At 36.3% G+C, this 15,474-nt stretch overlaps 3 protein-coding genes across 4 annotated transcripts; 2 read left to right on the plus strand and 1 right to left on the minus strand.

Annotated features, from left to right (window-relative positions):
• The first annotated feature begins 438 nt into the window (after positions 1–438).
• On the plus strand, positions 439–1,087 carry LOC148918501 (galactosyltransferase family protein). Its single transcript, XM_089048942.1, has one exon. It carries the CDS (start codon positions 570–572, stop codon positions 852–854), a length of 285 nt encoding a protein of 94 aa, XP_088905068.1. The 5' UTR covers positions 439–569; the 3' UTR covers positions 855–1,087.
• A 2,085-nt stretch (positions 1,088–3,172) lies between these two features.
• On the minus strand, positions 3,173–7,669 carry RH1 (RNA helicase 1). Its single transcript, XM_008227296.3, is given in 10 exon segments — positions 3,173–3,460; positions 3,462–3,535; positions 3,791–3,896; positions 4,540–4,744; positions 5,343–5,530; positions 5,929–6,106; positions 6,306–6,457; positions 6,674–6,928; positions 7,030–7,264; positions 7,398–7,669. Coding segments are annotated over 10 exon segments (1,563 nt in total). The 5' UTR covers positions 7,517–7,669; the 3' UTR covers positions 3,173–3,409.
• A 1,725-nt stretch (positions 7,670–9,394) lies between these two features.
• On the plus strand, positions 9,395–15,268 carry CIPK23 (CBL-interacting protein kinase 23). 2 transcript variants are annotated; one of them, XM_089048939.1, is made up of 15 exons: positions 9,395–10,191; positions 11,176–11,238; positions 11,640–11,711; positions 11,783–11,917; positions 12,066–12,146; positions 12,360–12,413; positions 12,483–12,608; positions 12,727–12,816; positions 12,931–13,050; positions 13,136–13,261; positions 13,431–13,547; positions 13,718–13,774; positions 13,873–13,947; positions 14,574–14,652; positions 14,766–15,268. In XM_089048939.1, exons 1-15 carry the CDS (start codon positions 10,012–10,014, stop codon positions 14,792–14,794), a joined length of 1,404 nt encoding a protein of 467 aa, XP_088905065.1. In that variant the 5' UTR covers positions 9,395–10,011; the 3' UTR covers positions 14,795–15,268. The 2 variants fall into 2 exon arrangements, with proteins under 2 accessions (XP_088905065.1, XP_008225519.1); XM_008227297.3 differs by having other exon boundaries at positions 11,810–11,917.
• Positions 15,269–15,474: the final 206 nt, after the last annotated feature.

Consider the following 15,474-nt stretch of genomic DNA (forward strand, 5'->3'; position numbering starts at 1 on the left):
ACATGCGTACTGCTAAAACAATGATTAGGATATTTTCCTAACATTTCACCCTAATTAAATCTGAGCCAACCAAATGGAGGACCATATTTTCTCGGATCAAAGAAAGGTCCCCAAGAAAGTTTTTGTCAGCATCAATCTGCCGATAAGTAGCTTCATGAACTAACACGTGGCAGGGCCAATGGCTACTCCCAGTTCAACTGGGAAAAGTGCAATTTTGGAAGCCATCGTCCCCAACGCAAAGCATATCTGCGGGAGATATCTGATCTCCATCCAAGCATTGACACCTACCATTGCGTGGGTCCCACGGCAGGCCATCCCAATTAATGGCAAAAGCAAGAGGCGGCACTAGATATTAAAACCTGATTTAACATTCTTGGATTGACTAGTGGCTGAGTGTAAGCCTAATAAATTTAGGTTATGAATTTTTATCTATAAATAAGTTGTGTTCATACGTTCAAATTTGACAAGCGACCCGTTTTCTACAAGCTCATTTCTCTCTTGGGTTTTCTTCTCTTAGCTACTTTTTCACTTCTAAAGTTGTAAATTTCTTTCGTTTTTCCTCTGGAAAAATGGCAAATTCACGGCTAGCAAGGTTCATTACAGAGGTGGCACCACCACAATTTGTGAGTGTCATGAGACACAGAACCTCAAAGGTGTTGGATACAATCAATGAGGAGGAGAGAGAATATGCTAATACCTCAAATGATTCTCTCATCAGTTCATCACCATCCAAGGGCTGTGCTTGTTCCACATCATCATCACCTAGCTTTGCTTCTGGTGCTGCAGCTGCTGGTACAGATTCTAAGTACTTTCTCAAGGAGGTTCATCGGGCTTTTTCCATGTTCGGTCACTGAAACTGAGCCTTGAAGAGATGATCAACAAATAAAAGCTGAAAGCTTGCTCTAGCCTTGAAGGCGTTATTGCGTGACATATATATATGAGCTGCAGCCGTCTTTTTGAGGCCCTGTTTATATTCTGTCATTTTCTTGTTTTGGTTCAACTAACATGGCCATGAAGAATTAGTGAGATGACCAAACCAGCTGAGCTGATGAGATATGGAATATGAGACATGCATTATGTAACTTTATGCTGTACAAAGTCACAAAAAAAATTATGTAGTTCATATTAATATGTACCTCTTACTTACTTCTGGAATTGAGGATCAATATATTATATATATATATATATATATATGCTTTGGCAAATCTTAATTATTATCCAACATCTATTTGGGTTAAGGGATGATTAATGATTAACACGGAATTATTATTTAATATTTTGATAAGAACAAGTCGGGAAGTTTTCTGAGAAGAAAGCAAATCATCTTTGTTGGCGGACTAACCTAAAATGAGGTGAACGATGTCCTGTCAATTACCTACGCCTATAAGTCCAATAATTAGTTGTGCAATATTATTCATCATCGCTTTAAAATGTGGAATGTCAATAACTTTTGCATGATAAGTTGGTCATAATAAAAGTGATCGTCAATAAGTCTGTCATAATTAACTTATTTTTAAAATTTTATACTTTAGTGTATGAATAATTTAGATATATATTCAAGATATTATATTGGAGAAACGCCGATATGAAGGCGTCTGAAAAAAAAAAACACTATCTAGGTAAAGAAATATTGCGTTTATACGAAGCGATTCAATATTTAGATATGTTTTTAAGATATTGGAGAAAACTAAAAGAAAGATGCAATATTTAGATACTGCCATACTGGTGTTTGTAATAAGAGTAATGCTACACTTACCACAATTATATCCCAAATTTTCATACCATCTTATGTGGCAAATGAAGTGGACAATCACATCAATTAAAAAGTGTCAATAAATCATAAAAGTTAAGAAAACTTTAAATTAATTTTAATTAATGTGTTGTCCACCTCATCTGCCACATAAGGTGGTATGAGAATATGGTATACAAATATTGTAAGAGTAGCATTATTCTTGTAATATGTGTTTGCAGATGGTCAATGTCATTCTCTCCTTTTTCTTTGAGTAAGCGAGGCCCAACAAACCAAACCCATTTAGATGGTCAAACGTTGACCAAACCAATAACTTATTGATTGGAATTCTCTTCTTTTCCCAAACACGTACGTTGCTTAATTCCCAATTAACAACTCGTGTGTTGGAATTACAGTGTTATTGTTTGTAATCTTAACCAACGTAGTATGGTTTTAAAAGTTGGTTAACATTTCCAGCTTTTGTATAGTCAAACTCGTGTCTTAACCAATATACTATAGACACTATTGACAGTTTCGATTTGGACACATTGCATTCTGAGGAAATAACTCTAGTAATTACATGACAGAGCGCATGCCAAATTTGCATGTTTGAACCCTTGCGTATTTCAGGATCCCATTCAACCTTTCACTTGTCATCTTGGCTTTAAGAATTTTTGGATCTGATTTTTAAGAACCCAACAATCTTCTATCGTATCACTAATAACCCGATGTAATTAGCAGTATTTGGGATAACTGGCTGATGAAAGACATCCCCAGAATGCCCCTCTCTGTGCCTATCTCACTTGTCTCTTGACTCCTCCAAAGATTTCACTGCACCAGGTTTTTCGTGACACTATGCTTTCACTCCGATTCCAGGTTATTGTTGATTCTTGTTAGCCATTTTTGGTTATGTAGTACAGAACTAGAAACCCAGAGTCACAGAAAGAAAATATCACAGAGAAAGTGAAGAGTCTTTCTTTAGGGATGGTAGGCTGGTAATTCTGTTATGCGGGTTTTTACTTCTATTTTTCTGTTTGTCTCAAACCTCATTACAAGCTTATTAAGTGTGGGTTTTGCCTTGGTTAGGTAAATAAAGAAATGCAATCTTAAAAACTAACTGGAAAGCCTAATGCTGCTTATGATGCCATGGTCTTCTGCATTCATCCAACCGTTCATCATGAACTTGTGGAACTCTAGTCTCATTTCATCGTGCTGCTTCATCGCTTTACCAAAAATAATACACACTACAAGCTCATTAGATTATTTTATCTAAAGAATGAATAAGAGAATTGAAATTGCATTTCAACAATTAACTAGTCGCAATGAGAAGTGGTTCCATGGAGGAAAAGTTTACAATTTTGTCTTTAGGCAATTTTATGCAATCAGTCCCCAGGAAACAAAAAAACAAATAACAAAAAAAAAAAAAAAAAAAAAGGAAGGTAATTTCATACGAGGACAAATTTCTAAGAAATTATTATTATTTGGAAAAATAAGAAAGGGAAGAGAGGAGTACTGAATATACAAAAGGTGGACATACTAAAGTTTACAGAGCATCCCTCATGTTGTATTCCAGGACTTCCTTCAGTTTGCACCAACTCACGCCATTACTTTTAGCCACTAGAACTTGCTTTTCATTAACCACAAATTTGAAACTCTCAGGCAGTGCCCACAAAACTTGCTTCACTGATCATTTTCTTTTGGAGGATGCTGTGTTTCATTTCCTTTCGCCGCTCAAAGAAGACTTGAAGCCAGTTTTTCTCTTCCTGGAGGTTTCCATTTCAACTGTCTCCTTCAATTTCTCCAGTGCTGTCACATTGAGGGAAAAAAAAATATAAAAAAGGGAAAGGAAAAAAAAAACAGAGCCAGTGCTACTGAAGTATCTAAAGTCATTCCAATTGGTCTAGCTGACGGGGCTCAAACAATGGGTAAATTTAACGGAGGGCAAACATTCACAAATCAAGGATCAAACTGTAAATTCACCACAATCAGTGTTTTTTTATACCAAAAATCACAAAGTGTAATTAACCTATAATTAGACATATAAATAAGCCAAGCAATTACCAGATTCATAGACAGAGTGGAGCGGTTCAATGTAGCTGGAAGGAAGGGAGTACTTAGAGCAAGAGTTATTCTCAGCTTTGCGTAACAGCTTGTTAAATCGCTTAACCTGGCATAAAACAGAAAATTACAAGTATCCCAATAATTTATGAGTGATTAACGACATTTAAGCTTAAGCTTAATCTGAACAGAGCACGTTCTTTTTTCTTCAAACTTTTCTTCTATTGTTTTTTTTTTTCCTTTTTCCAATTCTTAACCATGATTAACACCTAACACCTTTGTTCTGGCAAGAAAATAAAAACACCGACTTTCACTCCAACATCTAAATGACTTTCATTCCAATTCTTAATGATGATTAACACCTAAATTTCATTTGTCCTTTGAGCTCAAACCTGCATCAAATTGATAGGTAAAATATATTTGTACATCTGAAAATTGACAATTATGTGGGACAAATCAAGTAAATACAATTCCAGTTTATGAATAGAACTCAGCTGAAGTAGGATGAGATAAAGTTGTCCCAAACTCAAACCAAATGTCTACTTTATATGACAAGCTCACAGCCAATTGACACTGACCATGTGGCCCATCCAAGTTGCACCCTTGGACATAGAAAAATTGAAGGAAATACTAAATTAGGAGGGGAAAAAAAAACAAAGATACACATGGTATATGGTAACAACTATTTTTTATCACACATAACCTTCACCTAGAATGTGCGTTGGTCTGGAGGCTAACAAGGCAACACATACCTCGTCTTCACGCAACAATGTGAAGCAACAACCAGTTTGGCCTGCTCTTGCTGTCCGACCTGCTCGATGTATATACGTCTTTATGTATGCAGGCATATCATAATTAATGACATTCCTCACTCCTTCAACATCCATTCCACGAGTCATTGCATCAGATGAAACAAGTACTTGAATATCTCCTTTCCGGAATGCCTTCAGTGTCTTGCTGCCGTGAGAAATATCATTGTCATGATCTTGTCAACAGTTTATAAATAACCTAATAACCATATGCTGTGACAAGTTACAGCCATCTATTGGGAATGAAAATATCGAAGCTAGGACATGTTTCTTAGATGCAGATAAGAAGTGTTTATATGGATAGCAATACTTGGAAATGAGAACTAATCTTAGGCTCTTGGCCTATGAGAGTCGGCATGAAAAAGAGTAGTCACCTCCTTTGAGGCTTGAGTAAATTTCATCATGGAAGGTGATTTGACATTCAGGACAGTAGCTTGTGCCACACAAACCATGGATTGAACTGACCCTAAAGTTTGTTTCTATCACAGTCTAAATCAACACACTCTTAAAAATATAGTAATATCATGTTTGTATAAACAAACACAGACACTACACCCAAACAGATTCCAGAATGCCGTTTATCAGATTTATCCCAACTTTAGGTGTGTGTCCACATCTTTGTGTTATTTGTAGAGAACACAACCTAACTACATCAGGACACTCCTAATTTGTAGAGAGACAGAGACTGCTGTTTATCGTATCCCTTAAATTTACATACATAAAACAAGTGAAAGCCCAGAAATTACCTTCGTACAGATTGCCGTTGAAGGCCTGAATACTCCTTGATCTTGAAAGGAAAATTATCAAAAGAGTTCAATAAGGTGCATAGACGATGAGTCGACTCCACAGATGATGTGAAAACGATGCACTTCTCTTCTCCTAAGCTTTGCAAGAGCGCAACCAAATATAGTGGTTTGTATTTTGATTCGCAAAACTGTAGATAAGAAATGGAATATAAAATTAGGAGAGGGCACTGAGTTCTCTTTAGACACGTATTTTAGAATTTATAAAAATATTATGCCTAGATTTTCTATTTTAGTTATGCTACCGAAAGATACTAAATCAATCTAGTGTAAAATCAGAACTCAACTACCACACAGAAAGATATTCTTACCCTTGCCATCATCCCACACTTGCTAGGAAAATACGACTACGGTTTACAAAGTATCATTTTAGATAGAGGCTTAGACATTTGTCATCCCATCAAATAGGTCACTAATCTATTTATCCTAAACACTAAATAGGTAAAAAGCATTATTACTTCCGTGCATAACCGAAACAGTGCCATTCTCACAAGGACTCGTGTTTGCCAATAGAGTGGTGATGAAATACCAGTTTATAGGATTGTAGTTTTTCTGGAAGCTGATAACGCTTTTGACCAGTCGTCAAGAATAAAGGATGATGCAGATCAAGCTGAGCAAGCTTGCTTGGATCCTGGGTTAGCGTGGCAGAAAGAACCATTTTCACAAGCCGGGGGTAAGGTTTACCCTTAAACCCCCTCTCAAGACCACTGCAACAAATTTGAGATAATATTAAAAAACATGGCAAATGTCATAACTATAGTTTCATTTATGAAAGAGCAGTACCATTGCTCAATTGTGTGTCAGTACTGTCAGTATGAAACCATGCTTGGCACAAGCCACATGACAAAGATGCAGTTCTGTAACATAAAAATTTCCAAGGGAAGAGAAAATGCACATAGAACTCACGATCTCCTTATGGTTTTCAAGGAAAATGGGGACGGTAGAAAAGTATGTGCACAAGGAAGGAAACTTTCATCGTTAGCGCGAGTGATTTGAAGAACAGTGGGTAGCCAAGACTGGTATGCCTCCCTGAGCAATCGATCTGTTTCATCAACAACCTATAAACCATCGTATGCTTTGCCTTATAAGAGATTATGAAAAAGTTGTTTCAACTCACATCAAACATATACATATTCTGAAACCATTTTTTAAATATAACAGGCCTCATCAAAGGTTTCAGTTTGGAAAAAGATATACTGTAGCATAAGAAATATCTGTAATTCCAGTGTCACAACATATGAATGAAAATTGCAGTACCATAATCTCCTACTTACAAGATAACAGAGATGCTCAAGCGTAAATCCTTTAGTGTTATTGATATGGTCCATTAGCCTTCCAGGGGTAGCCACCAATATATCCACCGAGCTTTGTAACTCAGGCAAAAAATCTTCTGGGTCAAAAGAGACACCCAACTGAAGCTTAGGTCTATTGATAAGTTCAGAAATTTCATCAGCTATAGAAGATTGACCAACTGCAAGACCAACAGATAATCCTACAGCAGGTGCAATTGCAGAAAAAACCTCTTTAACCTAATCCAATAACACATGAAAATCATTGATTTAGTTAATATCACACCCAAAGGCCCATACAAAGCTTTCATAACGTTAGTTTTCATGGGAAGTCATGAAACCTGCAGGGCTAAATCACGAGTAGGCAACACCACCAGAGCGCGTAGACATTTAACAGAGCGAGTTGACAACATTTGTACAATGGGCAAAGCATAAGCTAAAGTCTTCCCACTTCCAGTTGGAGAATTAATACATAAATCACGCTCAAAAGATCCAGGGCCAATAGTCTCTTGCCAAACTGCAAGCTGAACTGGGAAAAGTGAAGAGATTTCCATGTTCTCCAAAGCCACCTTCAGCCTAATCCACAGTAAAATGAAGTGAGTATTTCTATAACACAAAGTAGAATATGAAATGGAACATTTTGTCAATTGGGTAATTTTCACAAAGCTAATTAGAAGCTAATTTTGGCCAACTGGATTGGTTTGGTTACCTGGGGTCAAGGCAAGGAAGGAGAGTAAGAGGGCATTCGTCAAAGGAACTGACATCAATTGGGCTTCGCATCCATGGCAGAACTGGTATGCTCTTTTGTTTATCTTCTTCTGCACCCATTTTTAACAATTATGAACAGCTTTTGATGCTTGCTTCAAATTTTTAAGAACCAGCTTCAGGGATTTTGTTTTCTTTGCCTGAACTAAAACCCTTTCATCAATGGCTCATTCTAGGGTTTTAGAAACAAGTTTCAAAGACGGGGACTAGCTGGCCAACAAAAATTGAGGTAGGAAATAGAATGGGAATTTATATTTGAACTTCAACGAAGCCCAATGCATTAGAGGCCTGGACCAGAAACGCAATCTTAAAAGTTTGGGTTCGACCAAAAACAAAAGGTTTGCAGTAGTAGTGTTTCGGGCTTTCAGGCAGCCCAAAATTCATAACCCAATTGGTTTCTTGTCTTCATCAACGGGAAGGATTCGATCTCTTTCAATATTGGAAGTAAAATTATCATATCTCTTTCAATATTGGAAGTAAAATTATCACATCTCTTTCAATATTGGAAGTAAAATTATCATTAAATTAAGAGCTAGTTGATAACAAGAGAGAGAACAAAATAGAAGTAAGGGTCTAAAGGGAAACTCAGTGCCGAAAAGGAAGCCCAAAAACGAACATTGTCGCGTAACGCATAATAGGTTGTTTATAGTTCAGTCTTATTTTGCGTTGTGTTGTGACTTGTTTGTTTCATGCTTGTGTATAGGGGTGGGCATGGTACGGTATAGTACGGTATTGAGCCCATACCGCTACCGATCTTGAAAATTTAAATCGGTATAGTACGGTATGAGATTATAGTTTGCCAAAACTAGTACCGCATCGTGCCAAATCGATATCGATGCGGTATTGGTATCATTTCGATACCAAAATGATACGACTAAAAAAAGAACCAATTCAATATTCAACACCAAAATAAGTGATGCCTAAGTTACAAATTCAAAGATTCAACATATTCAATATCCAAATCCTAATCAACATATTCAATATCCAAATCAACCAAATCAATATTTATCCATCAACAAATTCATCAAACCCAAATGATTAAAACTCATGCATTATGGCTTACAAACCAAAATAGTTAAAATTATACCTTATGGCTTACAAAAATACAAACATAATCCAAACATAAATGACAAAAACATAAAGTTATACTATTCGGTACGATACAGTATTGACCGGTACCAAAATATTGATACCACTATCATACTATATTCTATTGGTACGGTGAATATCTCCCCATACCAAATGAAACTGTATGAAATCGGTGCGGTTAAGGTACAGTTTCAGTATTTTGGTTTAAGATGTCTACCCCTACTTGTGTCATGATGCATTAAATATAATGATCAATTGAAAATTCACATAAAAATAATGCTTGTGTCATGATGAATAAAAAATAATGATGAATCGATAATTCACATAAAAGTAATATTAAAAATCTCGATATATTTACTTATTCATTGAACAAACGACAATTAACAAATAATACAATAAAAAAAGAAGTGGATAAGAAGAAAGATGAGGGAAACAAATAAAATTTAATTGCTACCCTAATTAATGTTGATATATAATTGAAAATTTTGAATTAAAATAGTGAGATTACACATGATTGAACAAACTAATTTTAAAAATTGAGACCACACATGATTGGCCCTTTATGGCTGCCGGTGGAATCCTTCCTATTTAGATTAACTTTTCGTGATTAATGCGCTATGTATTTGTAGTGGTTTTTCAGTTGACGGAGTTTGTGCTTGAATTATAAATGCAATCAATTGTCTAAGTTGACAACCCACACAAGCTATATGGCACATCACAGCCGATACTTTATAAGACCAAAGAGAGATGAAGTAGAGAACATGTGGGCTGCAAAGCAGGGAATTCCAACTTCTCAGCCTCCCAAACCTCCAAAAAGTAAATTATAAAATGTCCTCAGATAGAGCCTTCCTCGTATAGACACGAAGAAACCAATACAAAGTCCAAAGCCCATCACCTCTCCATCCCCCAAATCATCGCCCAAAATATTCGATACATTCAATTTGAAGCCTGCCATTGTTCCCCATTTCTTACCAAAAACAGCAAACACAGAGATAAGAGATCAGATCGACGGCCCTGATTCAATCTCCCCATCGGGTCGCTGCCCAATCAACCTATTTCTGATTTTTGCTCCAAAACAAAGTTTCCAGTTTTGTGCACGCATCACCGCCATCATCATCAGCATCCGTTTGATTCATAATTAGGGAACCGAATTGATGGGGTTCTTGTCGGATCGAACGGCCAACGTTTCTTCAACCTCGTGCTTCGGTGTTGGCTTAAAGGCTTCTTCTTTCCCAGTTTGAACCTCGATTTGGGGATTGATTGGCTCAGAAAATTAGGGCTTTGTTATTGTTTTTTTGGATCAAAACATAAAAAGGAAGAATGAGAGTGACGAAGTCTCAGGTTTGGCAGCCTTGCAAGAAGAAGAGGTAGAGGGAACGCTGTATTAAAATTTGGAAAGGAAAGTTTGAGAGGAACGATTTGGAAGATTCTAGAGATAGAGGGGGGAGAAAGAGTGAAAGAGATTGGAGATGGCGTCGAGGTCGGCGACTGGCAGCAGGACCCGGGTCGGGAAGTACGAGTTGGGTCGGACCCTTGGGGAGGGCAATTTCGCCAAGGTCAAGTTCGCTCGCAACGTCGAGACTAGTGAGAACTTCGCCATTAAAATACTCGACAAGGAAAAGGTCCTCAAGCACAAGATGATCGGCCAGGTTAATTTTTTTTAATAATCATTTTTACTAATTTCCCTTTGTGTTTCCTGTTAATTTAATGATGTTCTGGAGATTGTAATGTTGGATAATCCGCTGTTTGGTTGGTTAGAAAATGGAGGAAGAATCAGGGGAATTTTTAGTTTTATTTGCTAAGTTAATAACAAGGAGAGGAAGTGAGGGGGAAAAAAAAAGTCAACTTCGGAGAGATTAACACTCACGACTGGATTGAGTTTGTCGTTTTCTGACCCCGAATCATTTTACTGTTTGATTATAACTGTTTTATTGACTCTTTGACTTTGGAGAAATTTGTGTATTTATAAGAAATTTATTGACTTTCTTGACACTGAAGAATTTTGTATAGTTTTAAAATAATTCTTTATTTTTAATTTCCAAGTTAACTTATGAGAAACGAAGAGAGATTTAAAGATTCACAATCAAAGTTGAATTAGAGAGATTATGATTTTTCTTAAACATATTTAAGTTCCACAATTTACGTAATATAACCTCTACTGCTGTTGTTTTATATTAGATATTTCGTAAAGCATATATTGTGGAAAAATAAAGGAAGAAGAAATGGAATGTGAGCATTTCATTGCAACTATCATGTGAGTTGCCTTTGGAGGTTCTTTGTTTGTGGGATGTTGGAAAACCCAGCTAAACTTGACTAACATCTGAAATTGAATCGATGTCAGTTTGCTATCAGCATACCATGTTAGTAGATGTACCAACTCCAATGATTTTTGGAATAAAGGTTTACTTGAGATTAATTCCAACCAATAAGAAACAAGCCAATCACATGGTCTGACTTGACAGATATGCTTTTGTTACCCTCACCTTGCCCTTTTGATATCTTTAACATCTGTACTTATAAAGCTAATTTAAGAAACAAAAGTAATAATTTTATTTTCATGGTCATTTTTGTTCTCATTTTGATTTATAAAATTGAATGAGTATTAATTGTTGTTATGCCCTCTCCTTTTGCAGATCAAACGAGAAATATCAACGATGAAATTAATAAGACATCCGAATGTCATCCGTATGTATGAGGTTAGACAAAGCAATATCCGTATTTTGATTTATAAAATTGAATGAGTATTAATTGTTGTTTTGTCCTCTCCTTTTGGATTCCTAATGTTTTCTATTTGTATTCTTAGAAAATAGTTTAGAAGTTTGTTGTTTTCTTAATCATTATCTGCGATAAAATACATGTTCGGCATATACTTGTACATGTTTTTAATCATTATCAAAACAAACATGTACGAGGAGGTGGTGCAGTTTTTCCCATGCGGAGTTTTAAAACTGTGATTTATTTTAAACCATTATATTTATATTCTAGTGTTTCTTTATTGTCCCATTTATCTCTCTCTCTCTCTCTCTCTCTCTCTCTCTCTCTCTCTCCTGTTTTCTTTGGTACTTGGAAGTGACTTCCTGCTGTGTTTATGGTATAGGTGATGGCTAGCAAGACAAAAATATACATCGTTTTGGAATTTGTGACTGGTGGAGAACTGTTTGACAAAATTGTAAGACATTGCTGATTTCAATTCTTTCTGGACTTTCTTTTTACGTCTGATGATATATTATATATAATCAGAATCCTTGTGCTATTTTCAATTGCCAGGCAAGTAAAGGAAGATTGAAAGAAGATGAAGCAAGAAATTATTTTCAGCAGCTTATAAATGCTGTGGATTACTGTCATAGCAGAGGTGTTTTTCATAGAGACCTAAAGGTGGGAATTATGATTTCCCCCTTTGATATATATATATATATATATATATGTATGTATGTATGTATCTGTGTGTGTGTGTGTGTGTGTGTGTGTGTGTGATGAGCTATTCTACCATGTAAGACTAAACTGCTGTGGTTGTAAATTACAGCCAGAGAATTTGCTGCTGGATGTTAATGGGATTCTGAAAGTTTCAGATTTTGGACTGAGTGCACTACCTCAGCAAGTTCGAGTGAGTATTATGACTTAATGCCTTAAGCAAAAGTAAACCCTTTAAATCCCTTCAAAATTTGATAGTGAGGACTGGATGGCTTCTGAATCTCATTCTGTTTTGACAATACCTATCTCACACTTATAGTCATAATATACCATGGTGAATAATTAGGCAGTTTTACATTTATTTGTTACAGAATATGTGAGTGATTATCTTATCCCTTTCATTTAGGAAGATGGATTGCTTCACACAACATGTGGGACACCAAATTACGTTGCCCCTGAGGTATGTTAGCTTAATCAGTTATTTCTTTCTCTTATTACCCTGTTCCACTTAATGACACTCTTTTTCTAGGTGATAAACAACAAAGGGTATGATGGAGCAAAAGCCGATTTATGGTCTTGTGGTGTGATTCTTTTCGTCTTAATGGCTGGCTATTTGCCTTTTGAAGATTCCAACCTCATGGCATTATACAAAAAGGTGAATCTCTCTCTTTCTCTCCCACCTATTAATTCTTCCTCTTTAAATTTACTTTGCTTTGTCATCCTATGGCAGTGTTATCCTTGTTTTACATCTATGGTTTTTATGTGACCACCAGATATTCAAGGCCGACTTCACATGTCCTCCATGGTTCTCCTCAAGTGCAAAGAAGCTAATTAAGAGAATATTGGATCCTAACCCCTTTGCAGTATGTCCTTTTCCCTTATAATATAGAATTTTCCCTTTTCCAGGTGTTTCAATTTGTTTTTTGTACTATTATTTATATGTTGCATTTACCATACAAGCTAATTTTATGAAACAGAGAATTACAATTGCTGAGGTCATTGAGAATGAGTGGTTTAAGAAAGGATATAAGCCACCTAGTTTTGAACAAGTTGATGTCAGTCTTGATGACGTGGATTCTATATTCAATGAATCAGGGGTAAGAGTGAGACATTATGTATTATGATTTACTTTGGTTTATGATGCCAGGGCTTGACTATCTACTCTATTCTTCCAAAGCACAGGAATCTCAAAACCTTGTAGTGGAGAGGCGAGAAGTACAAAATGTGGCACCTGTCACGATGAATGCCTTTGAGCTTATCTCTACATCCCAGGGCCTGAATCTCAATAGTCTTTTTGAGAAAAAAATGGTATGGTCAAATTTTTTTTTTTTTTTTTATATAAAAAAAGTAAAATTGTAATTGTTATATTTCACATTGTAGTTTCTCTGTTTGCATTATTAGCAAGTCTTATCTTTTCCTCTTTGGTTCTGCTTGCGTAAAATTTAAGAAGACGGCTGACATTTCCTTAACTAACCAGGAACTTGTTAAAAGAGAAACAAGATTCACATCCAAACGTCCTGCTAATGAGATAATTTCGAAAATTGAGGAAGCTGCAGGACCTTTGGGTTTTGGTGTAAAGAAAAATAACTTCAAGGTACAATGACTGCTCTCTCTCTCTCTCTCTCTCTCTCTCTCTCTCTCTCTCTCTCTCTCTGTGCATGATGTGATATGATTTTCCGTTTCTCTTTCCCTGGTAACATAATTTAAAGCTGAGGAAAATGCATCTATATGTAACACAACCTCATTTCATTTTATCCATCTCAGTTGAAGCTTCAAGGTGAAAAAACTGGACGTAAAGGTCATTTATCTGTTGCAACAGAGGTATGCCTCTTTCATTTTCAGACCTTTCACTTTCTTTTTTTCCTGTTGAGTTGACGCCCCTTTTGACAAATGGGATACAAACAAACTTTCTTTTTCAGATTTTTGAGGTGGCCCCATCACTCTACATGGTTGAGCTCCGCAAGTCTGGGGGAGACACTCTGGAATTTCACAACGTATGTTATTGCAATGTTGATGCAATTGTGGCATCTAATAAGTATTGTATATTCATCTAATTAAGAGCGATTAGGGGCTCTTCACAAATAATAGCCTCTGGGCTTCACCTGTTGCTTGCAAAATTTAATTGCTAGCAGTTGGTGGGCTAAAGCTGGGTCGGCACCCCGCTTGCTTTATTACATAGCAAGCAGCAAATGGCAAGGGAATCTTATGCTGATTTAAATAAGAGGATTTATCCTCATATGGCCACATGATGTGGGCTGGATATAGAAGTGAGAATTATTTTCAGTCTGAGTTTGGTATACCCATCGGCCTAGAAAGTCAGCACCAGATTGAGTTTTACCGGGTTGAGCCAGACAGGCCAGACTGATCACGTTTGGCCATGCATGTTTTTTCTTTTCTTTGATTTTTCAAGTAAAAGTAAGAAGATGTAGAGCGCCACTCAAGGATTGGACATGTATTATTAGTCCCTACAACGTTAGGTTTATTGCCCATCTAGCTGCTGGCTTACGTAACGTTTAAAACTCCCGTTACAACAGAGCATGCACAAATCCTTTTTATTCTTGTTTTGTGTTGTGAATTTTTTTCATTTGCATGTTTTCACTCGACTGTCATAAATTTACAGTTCTACAAGAACCTGTCGACGGGGCTGAAAGATATTGTTTGGAAATCAGGAGATGAATCCAGGAAGGAAGCAGAAGATGGTAAGTCTTAATTCCTCATCTGTAGAAACTCAAAGGATTAATCATAGTGTCTTGCTCTCCTTTCCTAATAATCACTTTGAAAGCAAGACCCTCAGACACCTTTTCTCCTGCAGGTGCCGGTGCCCGTGCTCTGCCATCTTGATGATTGGCTTCCTTGACAGAACATACTGATGGGTTTCGTCAATATTTTCTGTTTCTTTATTCAAAAAATTTGAGTGAACCTCATCAGATGTCAGTTGTTGAATGAATACAGATAGTATGGCTTGCAGAATTATCTATAAAAAGTACTTGGGGTATTTGCTTTGAGTGAACCTGTCATTCAGAAGTCATTTGTTAGATACTTGGTGCAGTTTGGGTTGGGAATTGAATGTATTATACTTGTTAGTTGTTGTTGTATCCTTTGAGAGAGAACAAAATAAAACGTGAAATCTAATTTCTCTCTACAAATACAAACACATTCCGCAGGGAAAATATGTAATCAAACAGTTGTTCATCCTCTCTCCGTCCCCCTCTTTCTATGTTTATTACATCTGTGTAATAATACATGCAAGTTGTATTTACTTTTGGATTCAACTTGGGGTGCAAAATAAAGAGTATTCGAGGTATGTTTTCGTAATATCTTGTGATCGATAAAGGAGTATGGAGTTGTTATTGGCACTTCAAAATAGTAATCTTACAAAGTGAAATATAAACGCATCAACACCAAAACACAAAGAAAAAAAGATATAAACACATCACTTGAGATTTAAAGTTTTCAGAATAGTTTTGGCGATTTCAACATTTTTTTTTTGTCCAGTAATTTGGGAAGCGTTGAATCCCATC

Source organism: Prunus mume, linkage group LG3, assembly GCF_029339155.1.
Source record: "Prunus mume cultivar Tortuosa linkage group LG3, ASM2933915v1, whole genome shotgun sequence".
In the NCBI taxonomy this organism is placed as follows: Eukaryota; Viridiplantae; Streptophyta; class Magnoliopsida; order Rosales; family Rosaceae; genus Prunus; species Prunus mume.